At 38.4% G+C, this 23,040-nt stretch overlaps 2 protein-coding genes across 4 annotated transcripts in view; both read right to left on the bottom strand.

The window, feature by feature from the left end:
• Positions 1-3,075: 3,075 nt before the first annotated feature.
• Positions 3,076-10,024, bottom strand: LOC130737752 (uncharacterized). 3 transcript variants are annotated; one of them, XM_057589600.1, is made up of 8 exons: positions 9,876-9,969; positions 9,475-9,663; positions 8,812-8,950; positions 8,643-8,716; positions 6,538-6,705; positions 4,051-4,161; positions 3,603-3,669; positions 3,076-3,509 (listed from the first exon to the last, which is right to left on the bottom strand). In XM_057589600.1, the coding sequence occupies exons 3-8, from the start codon at positions 8,930-8,932 to the stop codon at positions 3,229-3,231; spliced, it is 822 nt and encodes a 273-aa protein (XP_057445583.1). In that variant the 5' UTR covers positions 8,933-8,950; positions 9,475-9,663; positions 9,876-9,969; the 3' UTR covers positions 3,076-3,228. The 3 variants fall into 3 exon arrangements, with proteins under 3 accessions (XP_057445583.1, XP_057445581.1, XP_057445584.1); XM_057589598.1 differs by lacking the exon at positions 9,475-9,663 and having other exon boundaries at positions 9,876-10,024; XM_057589601.1 differs by lacking the exon at positions 9,475-9,663 and having other exon boundaries at positions 9,868-9,995.
• A 7,578-nt stretch (positions 10,025-17,602) lies between these two features.
• Positions 17,603-23,040, bottom strand: part of LOC130737747 (uncharacterized) — a 36,417-nt gene continuing 30,979 nt past the window's right edge. Inside the window, exons 5-7 of the mRNA XM_057589596.1 lie at positions 18,829-19,849; positions 17,988-18,744; positions 17,603-17,895 (exon numbers count right to left, since the gene is read on the bottom strand). Of these exons, the coding sequence (XP_057445579.1) occupies positions 18,710-18,744; positions 18,829-19,840 (1,047 nt within the window). The 5' untranslated portion in view covers positions 19,841-19,849 and the 3' untranslated portion in view covers positions 17,603-17,895; positions 17,988-18,709. The remainder of the gene's footprint in view (positions 17,896-17,987; positions 18,745-18,828; positions 19,850-23,040) is intronic.

Below are 23,040 nucleotides of genomic sequence, written 5' to 3'. Positions count from 1 at the left end.
GTCTATGGAGAAGGTTGGTAGGCTGGATTTTCAGATGTAGGTTTTCTCATCAGTTCTCTTGGCTTGTACGTGGCTTGTACTGATGGTTGTGATGCTTGTTGTGAGAGCAGGTGGTAGGATTCAAATTGGAGGATTCAAAGGTTGTGCACCTTTGTTGATGGATAATCAATTGATTATAAAAACAAAGCATACACAACAAAAATTTGGAAAAATTCTGGGTAAATTCAAACAAGCTTCTTGTTGCTTGTTCAGTTCAGTGTTTCTTGTTTCAATCTGTGTTCAATTAGGTGAGTGAGTTTGTGTAGGTATGTGAAAGGGAAGATGAAGAAAAGAAGGAAGAGATGGATGAAGAACAAAATCTGGGTTTTTGATTAAAGATGTGGAGATGAAGAGATTTATAATTAATAATTAGGTGAGGGATTAAATTAGTAAATTATGTTTTAATTACAAAGGTTAATTTCCTTTTTTTAAAAATTTAAATGAAAAATAAATAAAAAAATCCACCTGACCTCATTAATCCCACGTGGCCATGCCACATGAGCCACCGGAGCTCCGGCGTTGACCCAGAGCTTTGGAGGGACCAAAACCAAACATTTGGACAAAGGTTAGGGACTAATACCCACCTTTACTCCGGCGAGGGACGAAAACCAAGCATTTGATAAAGGTCAGGGACCAAAAACTTATTTAAGCCTTAATTTTACCTAAAATTAGTTTAATATTGTATCTAAGATGGTTCACAGCACTGTGTTATTCACATTGACTTTTGTAATGTTGGCAAATTAATATATGCAAAAAGAAGAAATCCATATAAAACCAAAGAAAGCCATCACATTGCAGGTTAATATATGTCACCAGAAGATTGTAATTGATACTACTGTTGGAAGCAAATGCTTTGCACAGAAAAATTTGAATGCAGTCGTAGAAAAGAAATTTGGGAGAGATGACATGATGTGAAATAGAAGAGGGAAGTGTAGAAAAAAGGAAAGATGAAAGAAAAAATCTAGGGGTAATTTTGTATTTTTTTAGTATTATGTTTTGTTCTCTTTCATTCCATCATTTTTTACGGAACCAAAGTGTTTCATTCTCGTTATCTTATGTTATATTTGGTTCCCTTTTATAAACATAACTAACACATAACTGAACTCATATGTTCGTCCTGTTCCATTCTCACTTGTCTACCAAACGCTACTTTTGTTTGCATGTTTCTCAACTATTTTTTCATTGGATGTGATGCAAACAGTATCTATTGCACAAAAGAAGAAAAAACAAATATGACAATATTTGGTGAAAAATCTAAGGTTAATTACATCTATACCCTTATCATGTTTAATGTTGGATTAAACATAAAAAAATAGATTAAATAGAATAACTTCTTATGTATATACTATTTTAATCTCACCTCCTACCTTTTATCACGCAAATTATCGTTAAATTATTTTTACCTAAAATTAGTGTAATTGTGTATCTAAGATAGGTCAAACCACTGTGTTATTCACATTGACTTTTGTAAAGTTGGCAAAATAATATATGAAGAAATCCATATAAAACGAAAGAAAAAGAGTAAAGTACACTCACCCCCCTCAAGTTTTGTTAGAATAATACTCCACCCCATTCTTATCTAAAATCTACACCCCACCCCATTTTATATAGAGGCAAATTTAGTGACGAAAAATATTCTTCATTAATAATTAGTTATTATTTAAATTGTTAATCAATAATTTCAAAAAATATTTTCAATATAATCCAATAAATATAAAAATGAAAACATCACAGTCCTCCTCATTCTCTCAATCGCGTTCTTCCTCCGTAAATTCACAATGCAAATTCTGCAATAGCACACATGACTGGTTGACAAACCATATCTCGAACATAGTGAAACATGCTTGTGTTTTCATATTTGGTAATAATTCAATTTTAATCAAAATAATCTATTTATACCTCCAATTTTTAAAATTGGATTGTAGACCCAAAAAGCAACACAAATGGGTGAAGAAAATAGAGAAACAAAATTAAGAAATATGAAGTGGATCAGAGGTTATTAGAACCCAACGATGCGGTGGAGCACCGTTTTTAACAAAATCCAACAACATCTTAAACCAACAAAGCGTTCGCTCACAACTTAAAGGGGTGAAGTTCACAACAAGTAGTTGAACAAGTGGCTTTGGGGATGTGCGATTCACGTTCTGGGGTTCAGGTCGCAACAAAACTTTGAGGCATGGTGATGCCATGGGGTTTCACATTCTGGGATGATTGTCGTCGTGTTAAAGGGAGCAAAGGTTTGGTGGTGACCGTTTGTGGTGAGAAATATGATTTGGAGATAGATGAGACGTGGACTTAACAGACAGAGTGGATGGTTTTTTTAAATTTAATTCAGTAAAATTATTTTCATAAATTGATGTATGATAGTGTATATGCATTTAATTTATTTAAATTTTAACTAATTAGTAATTAATTTTTATTAGTGACGAATTTGTTTTCGTCACTAAATTTTGCCTTTATAAAAAATGGGGTGGAGTGTAGATTTTAAAAAACAATGGGGTGGAGTGTCATTCTTGCAAACCTTGAGGGCGGGTGAGTGTATTTTACTCAAAGAAAAATTAAGCCATTACATTGCAGGCTAATATATGTCAACAGAAGATTGGAATTAATACTACGGTTGGAAGCAAATGCTTTGCACAAAAAAATTTGAATGCAATTGAATAAAAGAAATTTGGGAGAGATGGCTTGATGTGAAATAGAAGAGGGAAGTGTAGAAAAAAGGAAAGATGAAAGAAAAAACTTAGGGGTAATTTTGTATTTTATTAGAGTATCATGTTCCGTTCTCTTTCGTTCCATCATTTTCTACGGAACCAAAGTGTTATGTTCTAGGAGTCTTATGGTATGTTCCGTTCCCTTTTAAAAACATGAACAACACAGAACTAAACTCATATGTTCCTTTATGTTCCTTTCTCACCTGTCTACCAAACGTTACTTTTGTTTGCATGTTTCTCAACTGTTTTTATCATTGGATGTGATGCAAAGTATCTATTGCACAAAAGAAAAACATCATCACCAGAATTGGTGAAAAATCCAAGGTCCTCAAAAAAGTTCGTACTCAATCACTTAAAATGATAACAGATGCCACTGTATATTAGTTATTCATATTTTTAAATAGAAAAAAAATTTCGTCACTTATTACCAGTTCTTGTAAAAGGGGCATAATGCTGAAAATTTGTTCCATGAACCAAATCATGCAACTGCAGCACCCGAGTTTTGACTGGTAGGCTTGTTTTTGCGGCCCCAAACAGGAGTGGTCTCAATAAGCTTATGCGGCACAAGTCGTCTCTCCCTCTTAGAGAGCTTCTTAAAGTTGTGGACCTTCAGCCTTGCAATCTTTGCCTCTTCTTCAGGGGTTATCTCTCTTACTACAACAGTTAGCCTGCACTCTGGTCTGTGCATGATCCCATGTCTACATTTCCCGTGAATGGATATTCTCTTTTTATAAAATCCCTTTCCGACATATGCTTCAGCTGGAAGAAACAGGAATGCCGCATCAGTGTGAATAAAACAATGTGACAGAAACTTCATTCAGCTCCTAAAAATTACAAACTTAAACATTTTACCAATAATGAGACGGTCTGAATCCAACCCATGATTATGAGAGGCATTTGCTCTGGCTGAATGAATAACCTGTATCATGCACAATTTTAAAGAATGCTTTAGATTTTGCTTTGCCTATAAACGGCAACAGAAGAACCTTCCTCCATCGAAATTGAGTAGACCTCAAATGAAAAGTATCACAGGTTCTTGTGCGTATATTGGATACCAGCATGGAAAATCGAAGAGGAAGGACTCCAAGGAATTTGTTATTAGTGATATAAGGGGGAAAGTCATGAAATTAGACAATGAAACTCAAAATGGAAATGGATGTGCAGTTCTAAAGATGAAAAGAAAAAGAAAAATTAACAAAGTCTGACATCTACCCCAAAAGAACTTAGAATGCAAAAAACTATATTGCTTTTGAAGTCCAGTCCACTTAGGTGGTAATGAAAAATACTAAAGAATTACTACCTGATATACAGTTTTTGCAGCTCGCTTTACTGTCAATTGCAACTGCAACAATGCGTCTTTAACGAGCATACCACGAACCAAAGCAGCAACCAAATTGACCTTCTTAGGACTCTAAGATATGATTGAAAACAAGATGTGACAACAAAAGCACTTAAATGGTTAAAAAGTTGATGTGAATTGTCTGCAAAGTTGTTATATTCTGACACAAAGAACAAAGACTTTTAACAAGTAGGCCGAGGGCCCCCATAAATGAAACAAAACATTATATTTTTTCAATTTTCATGCTGAATACTACTTGTTGATACTGTCCATTTTAACATGCATGCTAGAAATGTGATTATCAATTAAATTTAAATTAAATAAATACCTAAACGCAACATTTCAAATTTTACACACTCACTTCTGAATCATGCATATAAGAAACCTTAACAATCAACCATAAACAACACTGGGTTAAAGCAGTCGGCATCTGCATTGACCATAAAATAATCTATGTGAAAAGCACATGAATTAAGACATCTTTTTAGTGCAAAATTGAATTGTAAGCAGTTATATTTAAATTTCAAACAATCATGTGGAGCACATGAAGTAAAGCATTTCAAAGATTAAGGCTTACAGCATACTAGATTATTTCAAGATGAACTGAAAATATTCAAAACTTAATTTGAATTAAGAATGTGTAAGCTACCCTCCTATTAAAGGTATATAGTAGAAAGAGGTGAAAAAGTACTGGGGGAATTGTACAAACTGTTGAGGATGGAAAGTGCGAGAATAGCTGTATGTTTGTGCATATCCAACCTGCACTTTGCAGGAGGGAATGCAGGGAGATCTACGAATATGTTACTATATGAAAGAAATGAGGTGAGGCAAGAATTGAGATATGAGGAAGAGAGATGCAGATCCTCAACGTTCTGCTTATTAGTCTATTTTTCATTTACATGTTACATCTTCTAGCAGTGACAGAAGGAAGTTGCTCATAAATCAATATACAGTTCATATTTCTATTCCCTGATTTCCAGTTTCTGTCAAGATATTCAATCCCGAAACAACTACCAAAACCTCTCCTGCTAGGTCGCATCGGAAACATGGGTCAATTGGTGTCATAATACCCTATCATGACTCACATCTAATGATATATGTTTATAAAAAAAAAAAAAAAATCTAATGATATATCATTTTACACCAAATCTCTCTTGAGCATGTTTGGTAACCAGACTGACATCTTGATCTTGGATTAATACCGTTGAATCTAAAGGCATAAGCTTCCTATTAAGTAACCAAAATGTTGTTCCCCCCATCCTGCTCCCTTGTGACCAGATTAACTCAAAAGCCTTGGTATACTTGTCCATCATCCCTGTTTGCCTTAAGTTGGACAACTTCTCAAAGGGTTTGCCAAATTTTCATTCACCATATTGTTTGATCAATACTAGTATCAATTTCTTCTATGTAAGATTGTCGTCCATCACACTCAAACTCAACAAATTGAACAGTGGATGGATTGGCCTTCCATACTCAAGAGAGCCAACTTGACTAAATCGAACAAAATCGTTTGTTATTTTGCTCTGACCTCCAGGTTAGGCGGGTATGATAGGGCTGTTGCGAAAAAATTGTTCGACAGTACAGGGGAGGGTCATCGTTTTGATTGGTGCGAGGTTTTGGTGGTCATCGTTTTGCTGTTCCCAAAATCTTCAGAATTTGGGGTTTTCTCCTTCACTTAGCTGTTTCGATGCAATAATTTTAGTATTTTATTTGACTTCCTGTTTTGTTTCACAAAACTCGTTTTTTCTGAAGATTTTGATTTTCCGCTGCACTTAGCTGGCACTCCTTTACAAAAAGGCACATTCATTTGGTGCTAAAACAGGTTCAAAACCAGTATGGTTATAAAACCGGTTTTGAACTGGTTCCGAACTGGTTCTAAAACAGTTCACCAGAAACTGAACCATTTTGTTAATAATTAAACAGTTTGGATTAAAAAACTAAACTACACAATCGGTTTTTTTAAGATTTGGTTTGGTTTTTGAAAAAAACTGCACCATGCACACCCCTACGATTACAACCTCCGAATTCACCAACCTAGACTCTAGCGCATTCACTCTTTCACCCAAGATACTTAAACCAAAAAATGAAATAATTTATTTTCAGTGAGATATGCAGAATACATTCAGCACATGGGCTTTACTGAATGAATAAACAGCAATTATTTACCTGACTAAATTGTCAAATGGCAATAGTTTCCTTTACGGTTGCTGAGTTTAGTATACTAAATGGGAGGGAGTAGTTTTCTTTAATGCACTCTTCAGCAGTTAAAATCTTTTCACAAAATATATTTAATTTTTAGATTTTCAGGACTAAAATTTCACATTTTTCAGTTTTATCAAACATGCCCTTAATGTTAGATTGAACGTTAGGCACTAACATCCAAATCATGAATATAAGAAAACCAAAAGCAATCCATCACAAACAATGATGAGATAAGGCATCTCAAACCTGCTTTATCCCCTTTAATACAGCTTGAACATTTTCTGGCTTAGAAACAGCTTTCTGATTCTGGTCTTCACCTTTTGAACTACCCAATAATGAAAGTGGGGCTAGTGGTGACGAAACAGGTGTTTCCTCAGGTGAATTTGCAAGCAACCAAGTAGAACTTGAAATTCCCTGAAATAGAATTATTCAAGTCATAAAATACAAAACATCAAGTGAAATAAATTGATAGAAATTTAAAATAATTAACACTGGCTAAGTAGATTGCTCGTGCACTCATTAAATCTGAATATGCTTTGTTTCTCTGATTTAAGAGTTTTGATAGAGGGCAATGACGTTGCGTGATTAATATTGTCAACCTCACTTAGTAGGATAAGGCTTTTGTTATTGCTGTTGATGTTGTTGTCTCTGATTTAAGAGCCAAACTTAGGGTGTCCAGTTTCACTGAAACACATTGGATTGTTAGAGATCTAGAGCAAAGTTGTCAAGCTCAAATAGCGGTGCGTAATGATCGACCATAAAAATGCTAGTGGTATAATGCATAGCAGGATGGCCGCTATAATGTATTTTTTTTTTCAGTTTATATAACTTATTTATAAAACATACATATTACATACATGCATAAATGCTCAAAATGATTAAAAAAATCTCTAAATGTATGACATTCATAAATAACTACATTATGTAATAGGTATCAAAAACAGAACATACAAGTAAATACCAACAAAAGTTATGGTAATGAAGAAGTTTGGGCCTCTAAGGCTTAAACAAAACTGTGTCTAACATTAAAATTCAAATAAAAGTTTCCTAAACAGGAATCAGTAACCTCTTCTAGATCCAAGTCTTCATCTTCATCACTTTCACTACTATCATATTCATAACACACTTGATGGGTCAGCTTGGACAGAGAATGGAAGAAAGGTGAAAAGGACTGAAGTCTTTCTCAAATCATACCCTTTATAATATGTTTCTGAAACAAAAGCCTTAAAATTCCCTAACAAAAATGACCCAAGGGCATTCTTGAGTTTTCACCAGATAGCGCCGGTTCAGGTCCTATTTTCACTGCTTTAGCAGCTGCAGTGGCACCTACACTAAATTGTGATGCTACATAACAACCTGAAGCGGACAGGGGCCACGCTATTAAGTCCTCAAGGACAACCTTGATCTAGAAAATCTTTTCTTTTGATATTCTACTGATTGTCAGCGTTAGTTAGATCAGTTAGAGTGGTTACTGATATTTTACCACCATTTATCTCATTTTCCTTCATTTTCTTACGTGCTCAAACTCTTATTTCTACCTTTGACATCACAGGATCCCAAGAGGTGATGCCTAAATGTGTCTTTCCGTCGTCACCATCGCATGTAGCGAATGTAGGAATAAGAAATAAGGGAATCACCGGACATGCTAGGATTGTGTTTAACAAGACAACTACAATGAGTTGACGAAGGAAAGAATTTTGATCCTGGAGATGCTACAGATCGTACATCCTCTATTCTATTTTCCATGGCCCGGCTATAACCTCAAAGAATCTAAAGAAGATAGAGAACATTGATGAAGCTCATTTTACTCACAAGAGCAACATTCAAAGAGAATGCTTGTTTCTGATTATTTTACAGAAAAGCATTTAAAAAAAATAGTTCTCATTTATTTTATTTATTTAGAAATGATTTTGATTTTAAAAAGAATCAAAATGTGCAACAAAAAAAAATCAGCTTTCTTTTAGAAGCTGGTATGAGTGGCTTCTCAAAAAAACCTTCCTATGATAGATGAGAGAGAAAGTAAAGTGTTTTTTATAATTATAACCAAGCACAAAATAGTATCTACTTCACATAAAAGCTCTAAAAACAACCTTTTCTCAAACAATCGCAAAATCACTTTCTTATAATCTTAAACAATGAGAATCTCACTCAATCTACAGGAGACCACCGTGTTTACCTTGTGAATACTGGCTAATTCTAATTTGGTTAAAATCACAACTTACATCATGGCTGGAAATGCACATAACATACCGTCCTTTCTGGTATACATGAGATGTGCTCCCTCCCGACTAAACTAAAACCTCTAACTCAATACATTACTGATGAAGATGCAAAATAAAAAACACAATTACCTGATGCTGGAAACAGTGATACATAGGCCTCGAGATACTGGGCGAAGTTGTTGTCCATGCTCCCTGAAACTGACCTACAATACCAAAGAAAAGTTTTTCCTAATGAACCTTCACAACTTTCAGTGACTTGTGACCAGAAAAACAAAATACGCATCTGAAAACTCTTAACCTTGTGGAAAAGAAGAGCTTAAGTGAGAAATTGAAAGCTTTGGAGCTGAATGATAGACATGGTCCACTCCCTTATGAATGTGACGAAGAATTGGGAAAATATGTCTCTGCCATTGCACCATGATTGTGACCTTTCTTCTCTGCAAGGGAATAAACAATAATTGTTGCTAATAAAATTGTTGCCCGAAACCTCCCCAATCCACTACATCAGATGGTAGCATGTACAAGGAAAATTGTTGCTAATAAACAATAAGGGATGATCAAGACTAATTTCTCAAAGCTCAAGGTGTTATCATCATTAATAAAAAATTCTCAAAGTTTAAGACATAATTATCATTAATACTCAAAGTCCTGGCCTAGGGATACAACCCTCATGAAGCACAAACCCCGACACGGACACGACACAGCTAAAATCCAAATTAGATTTTTTTTCTTTCAAAAAGCAACAAGAAAATATATTCATAAAATTAAGAGAACATGAGACAAGAAAAGGGGCTAAACTTACAAACACAAATTCATACATTCTAACTCATATCATAATCAGATTATGGTCTCTATCCCAAGCCAAAGAAAAAGTGATAACACTCACAAACCTCTAAATTAACTCAATTGTCATATGAGAACATAAACAAGGACCAAAGTAAAAGAAAGGTTAGTAGGTTACTCAAAGGTTAGTGCCAGGAGGAAGGAGAAAATGATGGTGGACGCAGTTGGAGGAAGAAGAAACGACGGTGGTCACGCGAGAACAAGGAGGAGAAAGACGTGAAGATGTGAGACAAGAGACAGAGACGACCTAGAGGAAGGACAAAATGACGGCGGCGGACAGACGCGCAGGGCGGAGAAAACGGCGGCGCTGGCGGAGGAGGAAGAAGGAGGAGAAAAACGTTTGTGAGCGATAGTGAGAGTCAGTGAGGAATTAAATCAAACAGTTACAGGGCATTACATGAAAAAGAAAAGAGCACCCAAAACCCCAAGTAATAAATCAACACATAGGGAATCTGAAATGTAGCACACCCAACCCAGAGAAAGAGTTGTAATTTGCTGATACCAACTCTACCTTCCTACCTTAAGAAATCAACTTTCGATCGTGCAAAGATGCAAGGGAGGGAGGGAGTGATGTGGGTCTTCTGCTTCCTCTTTTGCGAGAGTGCAGTCAAGAGAGAGGGATACACAACTATTAAGAAATCAATTTTAATTTCAAAAAAAAAAAATCAATTTTATTCGTGCAAGTGCAACCCACACGAAAAACATTTCTAAAATGTGTTAAATATCTTCGGGTCCTAATTTCAAAAAAAAAAAAAAATCTTCGGGTTCTGAACTAAGGTGAGAAATCGGTATTTGTCCCTCAACTAAATTTTCGTTGTTTTTCATCATTTAACTTATAAAATTGTTTGGCTTTCAACCATTTATCGGTTCCCATGCTTTCTTGACATGCTAACTTGCAGGTAAGTGGTGACATGTCAGTTTTTCATTTTTCAATTTTTTTTCCACGTAACATTAGTAGTAATATTTTTTGTTTTTTTCCCCTCTTTTCCATTTTTGATATGGTTTACATCCTCAATCTATCTTAACACATTTGAACCCTAAATTAGTAACAAGTACTCTCTTGCTTTGAATCGTCGACTACTGTCTTACTACGCCATCGCCTGAGTTACTTCGCCGGTGCCCTTCGTCGTTCATACTTGCAGTCTCTGGTGTGACGTCGCACGCTCCTTTTCGTTGATAACCAAAATCACGAAGCACTAAGACAAGAGGTAAGTACCGCTTCTTCTCTCATGGTTTTCTGATTCGATTTTGTGGGTGGGAATGAAAACCCTTTTCTTAATCGGGAAACCTTGGTTGTATTTTGGGGATTTCATGGGTGGGGACCAAAACCCTTTGATTAATCGCGACTGAGATGATACATTTGTGGGTGGGGACCAAATTTCAGGTTGCATGTAAGTTTTTGTGGGTGGGGACCAAAACACTTTGCTTAATCGCGATTTATGGGTTGATTTTTTGGATTCTGTTGGTGGGGGCCAAATTTAGGGTTTACGTTTTTCTGGGTAGGGACCAAATTGATGCGAAATGTACTCTTTTCTCATGGTTTTTTAATTTCTTGTTGTAGGAAAAACATGACTTTCACTCTGGTTGTTCATGATAGGGGGAATTTGTGCTTACCCCTCGGGTTGAATATGTAGGGGGTGAGGTTCATGAATTTCCTAGCTTGGACAACGATGCTTGGTCTTACTAGGAAATGATTGATATTATGAAGGGGCTCGAATATGTTGGGAGGTTTGAAATGTGGTGGAAAAAAATGAGGATGATTTCCTTATTGAAATGAAAAGGATTGAAGGTGATGGTCAAGTTGTAAGACCCAAGATTTTAGAATTAAATAAATAAATAATTTCCAACTCACGCATAGGATTATGTGTAATCATGAGAGGAACTTGACTTGTGTGTGATGTTTGGATTAGTATTATGAAGAAGAAAATTTAGGAAACGACATAGAATATTACTAATTTCGCTATAGGTTATAGCACGAGTTTCATTCACTTCCGCCTTAGGGTGAAAACGTTAGTAAATGGCTAATTTGCTCTTAAAGCACTGTAGAAACGATATTCAAAAATATTCAGAGGAATATAATAATTTCTCTTATTCCTTTCCACGACAAGTGTTTCGACACGAAACCCTGGAATGTACGAATGATCTATTTCGATTCTCGGAGGTTTGCCGAAACTAAATCCCTGATAGCTCAAGAACCTTAAAGTAAACTGTCGATGAAGACTTTTTCTATTCGGAGCTTCAAATGAAGATTCCACACGCGTACACCCATTTCTTTCGATGTTTCCAATCTTTCTTCAAAAGGAAGTTTTGTCATCCGACATCAACTGCAAAAAGTAACTTTTCGGGTTAAATCGATTAACACCGTTAGTGAATCGTTTGCTTAAATTCCAAGAAACCTGTTTCGAGTTCTGAAATTCTGTCGCCGGATTCTATCTTATAATTCACAGAGGAATGTGCAGGAAAAATCGGAATCACGAAATATTCATTTTCCCGCGTTTTCCATTTTCTATAAATAGCTTGAAAAAAAAAAATAACATCACCAAAACACACACACACGGCCGAGAGCTTGAGGAGGAAGGAGGGGAGAATTGATTTTCGCCGATTCTTGTCTGATCGTCGCTCTATTCGTTGCTACGCGTAGGCCTCGAGGTACTGATGCTTTTCCTTACCTCTGATCGTAAATTCTATCGCTTTTCTCTATGTCTTTCTGTGCTCAAAGTTTTGAGCTTTTTGTAAAAGTGTCCAAATAACTTGATTTCTCTGTCTAAACTTATTCCCTGCATGCCCAAGAGCATGTTTAGCGGATTACATTTCGCCGAATCTCGCCGAATGCCGCCGAACTTCAATTATGCTCAAATACCCATTTTTATGCTGAGGTTCCGCTTTTTGAATCAAAAACTCTCGACTGAGCTTAGCGTCAGTAGGATTAGTTGTCATAAACGTCGTGGGTATCGACCTCATCCAATTTATTTTTTGAAATTCCGATTTTGAGTTTCCGAGCTAAAAATCTTGACCAAAATACCCCTGTTCTAGTTTTCGATCCGATAATTTTTCTGAGAGAATCCCTGGCCTAGATATCGCCTAAGAATACCTAGGAATTAATTTAGATCGAAGAAAAAGTTCGGGAAACCCTATTTTGAGAAGTGGCCGAAACTTAGTGTTATGGTACCTTGTCCAAAAATAATTTTTGGGTCTGTATGGCCTAAGCTATAGCGTAGCTCTTTCGATTGTCGAAATTTTGGCTTTGGTTTCGTGTCATTCCGAGTTCTGTAGCTCAAGTTATGCGTGTCTTAGCAAACGAAATTCTGTTGTCAATTTGTGCCTAAATAGGAACTCTGAAGCTTTGAAAGCTTTCTTTCCGGTTTCGATTAGTGTTATTAGATAGTGTTGCTTCTAGTAGGTCTTGTGTTGATGATTGTGTTTCCTTGTTCTAGGTTCGCAACTTCCATGCACAACTTCTACTCACGAAGGTAAGGGTAACTCAGTTTTAGTGCGTCTTTGAGTCTTGCCTGCTTTTATCGCACTGCCTGCGTTTGAGATGAAGATATTTATATTGATTGGCATTGGATTATAATTATTATGCTGAACTGGGAAAATGTTTTCTGGAGGCTTCGGCCGAGTGAACTTATTGAGACGTGTGTCTCCGTTTTCTGAGAGGCTTCGGCCGTTTACTGGTTTCTGTCATTGAACTGAGTTGGTATGCAATTGAGTTGATTTATGTTCGTTGATAATAGGAATAACATGTGGTTACTCTGAATTGATCATTTGCTGGGCATTGTTGTTGACTGACTTGGCATATAGGCTTTGGTCCTTAAGTGGCAATGAGGTGGGTGTGGTCCCGCGTGATTGTCCCGTCTTTCGAGGCGTTATAAAGTGGCAATGAGGTGGGTGTGGTCCCGCGGGATTGTCCCATCTTTCGAGATGTTCTAAAGTGGCGATGAGATGGGTGTGGTCCCATGCGATTGTCCCGTCCGTAGTGGCGCTAAGTGGCGATGAGGTGGGTGTGGTCCCGCGTGATTGTCCCGTCTTGTGAGACGATATTGATCGATCCATTTTGGTAGAAGCATATAGTCGCATTATAGGACACTAACATTCGATGGTACTGATGTTTGATTTGATGCTATATTGTTCAATGAATCGTCATTTAACTTGATATATGTTGTTAGTTTAACTATCACGTTATATGATTAAGTTCGAATAACATGTTTTCTCTTTCATATGTGGTAATGGCATGGAGTTAACCCTTTCTATTTGCTACTTGTTGTTTGGGCGCTTAACGCTATTAGGCGATGGAGATCCTTCCGCCGAAGCTTAGCTGCTCGAGTTGGAGATCGGGTTGTAGGCGGTGGAGTAGAGGTGTAAGAAGCAGCTTTGCTTCTCTTATTGTGGACTATGTTTGAGTCTCCTTTTCTATATGAGAACTCTGTTATTAAAGCCTTGCTTCCGCCACTGTTAAAGTGCGCATGTTTATTCTGAACCTTACTTATGGTATTGTAAACTATTATTAATGTATATCGGGAAACATGTTATTTAAATAAAGTTATGATGTGTTTCCAACCCTATGGTATTTAGTCATTTTAAAAAAAAAAAATACCCTTGGATTTTAGGGATTGCAGAATAGTCCTTAGACTTTGTTAAGTTACTTAATGTGATTCCTCAGTTGAGAAATTGAGGCGTTACATAAGTCATGGAGCTTGCTTTGTATGCTGAGAAGTTTATGTGTGAAGTATCTATCTCGTCAAACATGAGCTTCTTATGGATGTCCCAATTGTGGAGGAGGTGCTTGCCATCGGTGGTGTTGAGGTGGAACCCAATGTACCTTGCATAGGTTACACCTTGCATCGGTTACACCTTGATTATAGGTCGCCTCTTTTTGAATGAATACATCCCTTCTTTGGAAATTGGGTGTGTCTTTTGCCCACGTTTGTCCACAACAATTTTATTTCATTTGAGTATTACTTGCAACAAGAAATTCAAACCTTTTGCCAACTGATTTTGAGTGCTAAATTTACTGAGACTTGACTCGCCATGACGAGGCTTATTTGGGGCTTGAACTTACGTTCAAAGCTTAGACGCTCATTAGCTGACCTTTGTCTTATGAAGACCGGGGGCTTGGTTCTTAGTGGCCACTAGGATTGTCAAGACTTTGTATGCTCAGTGTGTCGCTTTCTTATTTCGAAAGGCTTACGCGTTAGCTTGTACCTTTGACATTTTGTTATAGCGCACTATAGTTTGGCAACAAACAAAATTGACTCCCGCCCAAAAAGACGTTTGTGAAAAGATAACGCCCTGGGCGACCCGTGATAACTGCAATTTTCTTTTTCTTTTTATCTTTTTTTTTCTTTTTCTTCAATTTTCTTTTTCTATTTCTTCAATTTTTTTTTATTGATATATCATGTTACAACTTGTTGTAACGGGAAGGGATGCCTCAACTGCATCTTCCTTTCCTCTTCCTCAACCTACCTGCTAATTAACATGTCATTTAGCCTGCCCATCTCATATTTGCTCGTCCACAACATGCAACAAGCGAGCTCAACAACTCCACTTGATCTTATATACTTTGATCTCATTCAATTTTTGGTGTAAGGGAAAGTCAGAATAGGTCATCAAAGTGATAACACAATTAAATGAACTTCTCAAAATTAGCTGAATCCATACACTCATATTTGAGAGTAAATTGAAGGTATAATCATAAGGCTTTACATAAGCAAGATATGGTGTTGCTTCTACCTTTTTAAAAAAGATTAATAAGGTACTTTTTAAAAAAGATTAATAAGGTAGTGTTTGGCCCAGCTTATTTTTTACTTTTAAGTAACTTTTAAGTTAAAGCTAGGCCAAACACAATTTTTAAAAAGCTCTAAAATTATAAGTAACTTATTTTTTACAAGAAAAAAGTAACTTTTTTGAAAAAGGTATTGGGAGGAGCTTTTAACTTTTAAGTAACTTATTATTCATAACTGCTGATCATCCCCCAAGCACAGCGGGATTTGGGTTTGGCACCCCACCCTTTAGGCTACGCGCCCCAGCCTTTTTTTTTTATTCCAAAATTACCCATCGGTAAATGATTTGCTGATGTCAAAATACCAATCGGTAAATCATTTCCCGTTATTGTTCCTCAGTATGAACACCTTTATCCCATTACCCAGAACACGAAGAACAATATCGGTTAATCATTAACCGATTCGTATATTGATATCGGTATATCATTTACCGATTGGTAATCTGGCAGTTTGATCACCTTTTCACCATTACTCCTCCCTCCACCATTACTCCTCCCTCCAACAACCCCCCACCAGCCCCCCATAACTCGCCCAAACTACCTTATTCTACCATTACTCCACTCCTCCCTCACATTTCACCTTCCCACCACCACCACCATCTCCACATTTCCACCACCACCACCAAGGGAAAACTTTTAACTTCTGGTAAGTGGTGTTAGCTTTGATACTTTATTTATAGTTAGTTTAAGTAGTTAGTTGTTAGTTTAAGTAGTTAGTTTAGTTAGTTAAGTTGGTAACTTAGGCTGTTGTATCGTGAACTGAATCGGTAAATGATTTTCCGTTAATGTATCGGATTATGATATTCCGTTATAGGACCGAAATTTTATTTACCGTTATAGGGTCGGTTATTGATTTACCGTTTTTGTTCCAAGGATGACAGAGTCCTTTTTTTTTGGTGAATCACAATTGATACATGCTGCTGGATTGGAAAATGATAATCCAGAGGAGCAACCATCACTAGCTGAACCTCCGATTATATCTATAGATGTCTCTCATTTGTATCATACTGATCAGGTACTCATTGCACAAATTTTGGCATGCTTTGTTTGCTTTGTTTATGCCTTGTTTTATGCCTTATGCCTTGTTTATCCTGAAACAGCGTTTCCCTTTGAAAGATGATCTTATGAAATGGGTTCGCGATATTTCTATGGCAAATAATTTTGTTTTGGTGACAACAAAGTCTGATAGTGGTGCGAAGGGAAGAAAAGAATATGTCATTCTGGCGTGTGAGAAGCATGGTGCGTATATTCCCTACAGAGAACCGGATCTTGTTGAAGGAACGTCAACACAAAAGACAGGTTGTCCTTTTAGGCTAAAAGGACGACGTACAAAAGATGATAAAGGTTGGTGGTTGAAGGTGATGGACGGTAGATACATCCATCTCGCAGCTGAGTCACTACTTGGCCACAATTACGCTGGTAGACTGAATAGTGAGGCGAAGGAGGACGTGATAAATCAGGCTAAGACTTGGGTTCCACCTAGAAAGATGTTGGCGTCCTTGAAGGAAAAAGATCCTTCAAACTTGACTACCATCCAACAAATTTATGGTGTTTGCAAGCGGTTCAGACAATCCGTTCGTGGGTCACTGACAGAGATACAATACTTGCTGAAGAAGTTGGACGGTGAGAAGTATGTTCACTTCGAACGAAATGAACCCGGATCGGAAGTGATTAGAGATATATTTTGGGCTCATCCGAATGCCGTCAAACTTTTCAACACATTCCCATATGTAGTGACCATGGATTGCACATACAAGACCAGCAAATACAAACTACCCTTGCTCGAGATTGTTGGCCTGACCTCCACGGATAAAACATACTCAATAGCATTCTGTTACATTGGCAGTGAGACCACAGATGACTACATTTGGGCATTGGAGTGTATGAAGTCTCTGATTTCCGACCAATCCAGGTTGCCTAGAGTGATTGTGACGGACAGAGATCTTGCCTTATTGAGTAGTGCTTCACAAAGCCTTCCCACCACCACCCATTTACTATGCTTGTGGCACATCAACAAGTGTGTTTTGGCAAAGTGCAAAGAGTATGTTGGCACGGATGATTTTGCTGAAGAGGTTATGGACAAGTGGGCCGAATTGGTAGATGCTCCAACAGTTCCAGAATTTGAAGCTCATTGGATTGAATTGTTTAACATGTGCAAGCATAAACACAAGTTGAAATTTGCCACTTATTGTTCTACTACATGGTTGGTCCACAAGCAGAAATTTGCCAAGGCATGGACAAATCATGTGATGCATTTTGGAACAACAACAAGTAACAGGTACAAAAATTATGTTATGACTTGTTATATGTATTTCATTTCATAGATTATTACAGTATTAATTCTTACATGTGCGTTGTTGGTTTGCAGGGCTGAAGGTGCACATGACAGCTTGAAGTTGATGTTGCGGAACAGTAAGGGTGACCTGGCCACATCATGGGTTGCGTCGCATAGTTTGACCACCAATCGTCACACTGAGATAGTAGCATCGTTTGAGCGCAGTATGAATAAAATTGATCACCTTTTCAAGACCCCTTTCTACACAAATATTAGGGGATTTGTGTCAATCAAATGCCTGAAACTCATTGATTTCAAACTCCTCGAATAGCAGAAAAGGCAACTCCCTGGGTACCAACGAAGGAACTCCGTCGAAAGAGATCGAGCGCCCTCTCCGTGAGGATTCGGGGCTGTGTCCCTGGAGCAAGAGCACCTGGCACCTCCAGGGACTGCTCCAACAACTCCACACCCCTACGTATGGCAGACTGCATAAAAATAATATACAAAAATAATTTCATTAACAAAAATCACAATTGAATGAATAAAAATAATATACAAGTTTAGAATCCAAACTTACCACGGCACTAAGCTCCTCCCTCCTATCCTCAGGGATGATGAACACATGGGACACTCTGCTATACCACCTCATGTAACCCTCCACCGCCTCTCCCGGATATGTAGCAGGTATCCCCTGAGGGCGGAGGTGCGGCTCAAACTCAGCATAGGCAGCATCTGTGGTCTCAGCAAGGGACCCCGTCGTCTGGATCTCAGAGGGGTGTCAAGGGATGTCCTGTATGAAGCCAAACTGGCGCATAACCCGCTCTGGTAGATGTCGGCTCACAGACCGGCCGTAAGGTGTCCTGATGTAGCCGGAATAGAGGGCCCTGGGATCCCGCGGTCGAACATCTCGATGGTCCTCAAAAGGGGTCCATGTGATATCATCCACTGTAAGCTCATCGAGCATGACTCGTCTCTCATCGAGTCCGGAATGCGCGATCCGAGACGTGGACCACCGCTGCGCCCTAGGCTGGTCCTGTGTGTAGCCGGGGACCTCCGTCCTGATAATGACGCTGCTGGATATGTACTCATATGCCCATGACAGCACGAGGGAGGTGAACCCACCGATCTGCGCTGTCTTCCTGCGAGAAGCACGACTCAGCTGTTCGTACAACGATGTCAGCGCAATCGCACCCCACGCGTACTCCGACACGCGACCGAGGTCCTCAGGCATCCCGATCCAGTAGACAGTAGTGTGGTAACCACCACTCTTGCTGGCAAAGAGGGTGGCACCAAGCTGGTTCACCAGCCAGATCCTAGCAGCATCCTCATAGCCTCTACAATGAAATGAATTAAGTTAACAGTTATTAATAATACGGTAAAAATAAATACAACTTAATAAAGTAATGATTAAGACATACCATCCATAGCAGACGTGTACATGGTCTTCAGAGTAATGAACCGAATGTTCTGGCCACCCGCCGCCTCAAACTCAGCCAGATAATCAGCAACAGATCCTCCCAGGAGCTGGGCGCAGAGCGCTGCAACCTCATCTCGCTCCCCTCTGCCCGGAGTGTAGAACCTCGACCCTGTGGGAAGATGGAGAATAGCCGACACATCGTCCAGGGTGATAGTCATCTCCCCGAACGGCATGTGGAAGCTACTCGTCTCCTCATGCCATCTCTCAACAAGGGCCAGTATGACAGTTGGGTCTGTCTCCGGTAACCCGCACCAAGGCAGGTGATACAAACCCGTCTGCTGCAGCAGCTGTCGCACATGTGTGTGGGCCTCTGAATCGCCATCACAGGGGAGGTTCCATACCTTCCCCCCAACAGTGGCCACCCTCAATGTCCGACGGTCCACGTACCGCGGGTCTGTGCGAAGAAGTGCCTGCCACGTCCAAGGAGCCTTGTGGTCAGGATAATGCGCAAGAAGTGACAGATCCTCAGGCCCCCCGGGAAACGGTGCCACCCTCTGGATGAGGTCGTCATCTGCACCGCCCTCTAGCACCACATCTGGCACAACATCAGCAGCATCAATCTCCTCCTGCAGAATAAGAGGCTCCTCCTCCTCACCACTAAGCTCAGAAGAAGAAGAAGACTCCTCGCCACTAGGCTCAGAAGAAGATGTCTCCTGACGAGGTAACTCAGCCATCGGAGAAAACGGAGTAGGATCCAGCTCAGCTGCATCCCTAGTAGCAGACGGAGCGGGGGTAGCTGACGGAGCCCCGACCGGAGTAGCAGATGGAGCCGGAGTAGCTAACGGAGCCTCGACCAGAGTAGCAGATGGGGATGGAGACGGAGCTGAAGCCTCTACCGCCTGAGTGGCTGCAATATGGTCGCCGCGCCTGGTAGAAGCATGCAAGCGCTCGTGTCGATCCGCTGGATCCTCACTAGTAGAAGCATGTCGTGACCTCTTCCTCCCGCCCTTCATTCTCGCTATCTGTGCAAAACAAACAAATTTAACAATACTTGTCATAATAAGTAAAGCATTTTCACATATGAGCATATCATTTGAGTCATTTTTTTACTTAATCAGGAAATTTCCAATCAATCGTTTAGCAACTAACCATATGAAAAGGAAAATATAGAGAATTAGTTGTTAGTTTGCATGTGAATGTGATTAAATTAAATTTCTAGCTGTGTTAAGGTCAAGTGTAACACCCTCTAAACCCCGCATAATAATATATCATAAATCAGAGTAAAATGCATAACACAGAGGGTGTCACACTTATTCTCCAGAAACATAAATCAAAACACCTGTCATGCTCATAATAAATATATAAATTTTCCAACTTTAATGTCGCAACATCATATGTATAGCACAACGGATTTATTTCAACTCCAAAATTTAACATAAAGAGAGTTCATAGGTAACTCTTAACATCAAGGTACAAAACTAAACGTTTCCCGGTGTTACATAACAGAGCATGACTCCACTAACTAAACCGTAAATGAAAGACTAGCTCCTCCAACTAACCCTCGCGAGAAGCTCCACTATCTTCGGTACCTGAGCGATGTCGCATAGAACATCATTCCAACAGAAGGGTGAGAACTCATATCATATGGATAAGCATAATAATAAATAATGTAAAAGCTTATCTATGCTCCACATAAATTACTCACATTCACTAACAAATAATAAATTATGTAATTTTAACATAATTAATCAAGTTCACAGTTATGGCAAATACTCCATAAATTATAGCTCAATTAGAACATATATAATAGTCTCTAATTACCACCACATCAAATCTCTCCAAAAATATCACCATAACACATATGACTCAAGTGAGACCCGTGCAAATGCCTTTGGTACCAAAGTTGTTATCCTTAGCGGTATCACCGCGTCCACTCCAGACAGATAACCACCAATAAAGCCCTCGCTCTAGGCTTCAAAACCACTCTAGTTTTGGGACAAGTCACTAGCCTCCACGAGAACTAGCAAACATTGCCTCTTGACAACTATGCAGTGTATTGTGCAAAACTCAACTAACATATGCATATTCAGACCATCTCCAAGTCCTAATTATTTTAGCATATTCATCACCAGTTGCACAAAACACATATTACATGTTATCAATTATACAACTTGCAATCACAACAACTTAGCATCTCAAACATAACATCAATTCAGAAACAACATCATATAATGATTATTAAAAATAGATGTAAATTAAATATAATTCATATATAACAGGTTCTACAACTATTTCCTAAAGACTGGATTTCTCTCTAAATTTTCCAAAAAACTCGCGACATGCTCATGCTCGCCATCTCGCGACATCTCACTGCACAACTCGCCATGTCGCGACATCTCACGACATCTCCCTACGCAACTCGCCATGTCGCTGAATAACTCGCCATGTCGCGACATCTCACGACATCTCCCTACGCAACTCGCCATGCCGCGACATCTTCCTGCGCAACTCGCCATGTGCGCGCACCACACATCTAATGAACTATTAAACAGATGTAAATTATCAAATATACTCAGAAAAATCTAATATTTTTATCATAGTTCCGTATACACGTTTTGTAAACCTCTATAAATTTTCAAGTCACAATTCGAAGTACAAAAATCAGGAAAAATCGTACACTAACCGCAGTTCGTAAGAAACTGGACAGCTTAACCTATACTCACTAAAATACACATAACTCGAGCTACAGACGTCGGAATGACGTGAAACCAGTGGCAAAATTTTCGTAACAGAAAAACCTACAACTTTTAGGCTAAAAAAACTTCTTCAAATTCGGCCATTAACATAGCACGAAAAAGGGTACAAGAGAACGTAAATTTCTGCGCATCATGCAAGCCTATCATCTACCCCCAAAATCATCTAAAAGCCAAACCCTAACTATTTCAATTTGGGAATTTTTGCAACCTAGGGTTCCTAAATCATGCTTTCTATCATTATCCACTATCATACCAATCCATAAAACATGAATTCAAACCCTTACCTCTTGTAGATCAGTTCTAAGTTTTCTCCTCTCCTTCTCTGCTTTCACGTGTTTCTTGTTCTGCTTCTCTTCTAATCCTTATTTTTTTTTCTTTTCTTTCTTTCTATTTCACTCCTAACCCTTAAATAGCCATACAATGGGCTCCACTCTCAATTACTCACACTAAACCCTAAAACCTTATATATCTATATCACATAATCACTTAATTATCTAATAAAATCACTTAATTACCATATACCATAATACTAATTAAAATAAAATAATAAATAACCTAATAACAGAAAATGGGGTGTTACATCAAGCAACCATCATCACAAGCAAACAAAAACAGTAAACAACTTTCCTAATTACAACACATGAAGCATATGATTTGAGCGCTTAATCTTTTCCAATAAACAATAAACAATAAACAACTTTCCTAATCACAACACATCAAATCTATCTTGATCTTTTCCAATTCTCAACAAATCAGCAAAGTAATCCTGCAAGTTAAATACATGCCATGGTTAAATATTGGAAATAAATTTTGGAAGTCTGCACTGTCATACTGTCATATCGGAAATTCATTTTCCATTACCATATCGGAAAATCATTTTCCATTATCATATCGGAAATTGATTTTCCGATATTACAGTGAACCCAGAAACAGACCCAAATGCACCCCACTCGTGCCCGTACTCATTTCATGGAATTTCAGGCAACAAAACACAACAAAACCTACCTCTAATCATCAATCAACTACCCTAGTGTTCAACCATTGACCTAATTCAAACTTGAAATGTGAAAATCATTGAAATCAAAACTTACCTTTTGAATGTAATGGAATGGGTCTTTGTGGGAGCTTTGATGATGATTAGAACCGACCTTTGAGATGATTGAAGTGGTGGAACCGAGCTTTGAGAGAGATTGAAGAGGGTGTGATTTGGGGAGGGAAATTTGGGTTTTGAAAATAATGGGTTTCAAAACCCAAACTGTCGAGTTTATATGTCACGATCGGTAAATGATTACCCGTTATAGTGTCGGGTAATCATTTACCGTTATTAATCCTGGTTTTTTAGTAATTTCGCCCCTTCAGGTGGGGCGTGGGGCCTAATGGGTGGGGTGTTAAACCCAAATCCCAAGCACAGCCCTTTGAGATAATCTCTTCCACATCTATTCGAGATGCCAGAACCT

This window comes from Lotus japonicus, chromosome 2, assembly GCF_012489685.1.
Source record: "Lotus japonicus ecotype B-129 chromosome 2, LjGifu_v1.2".
NCBI lineage: Eukaryota > Viridiplantae > Streptophyta > Magnoliopsida > Fabales > Fabaceae > Lotus > Lotus japonicus.
This window is presented reverse-complemented; position numbering and strand designations above follow the sequence as displayed.

Bases quoted from the DNA above. Each gene is read 5' to 3' on its own strand.
- LOC130737752 (XM_057589598.1), bottom strand. From the start codon at position 8,932: ATGGTGCAATGGCAGAGACATATTTTCCCAATTCTTCGTCACATTCAT. The intron at 4,162-6,537 runs GTTTGAGATGCC...ATCATATCTTAG, and splicing joins TATTAAAGGGGATAAAGCAG to AGTCCTAAGAAGGTCAATTT. The intron at 3,670-4,050 runs GTAGTAATTCTT...TGCATGATACAG, and splicing joins CTGCAAAAACTGTATATCAG to GTTATTCATTCAGCCAGAGC.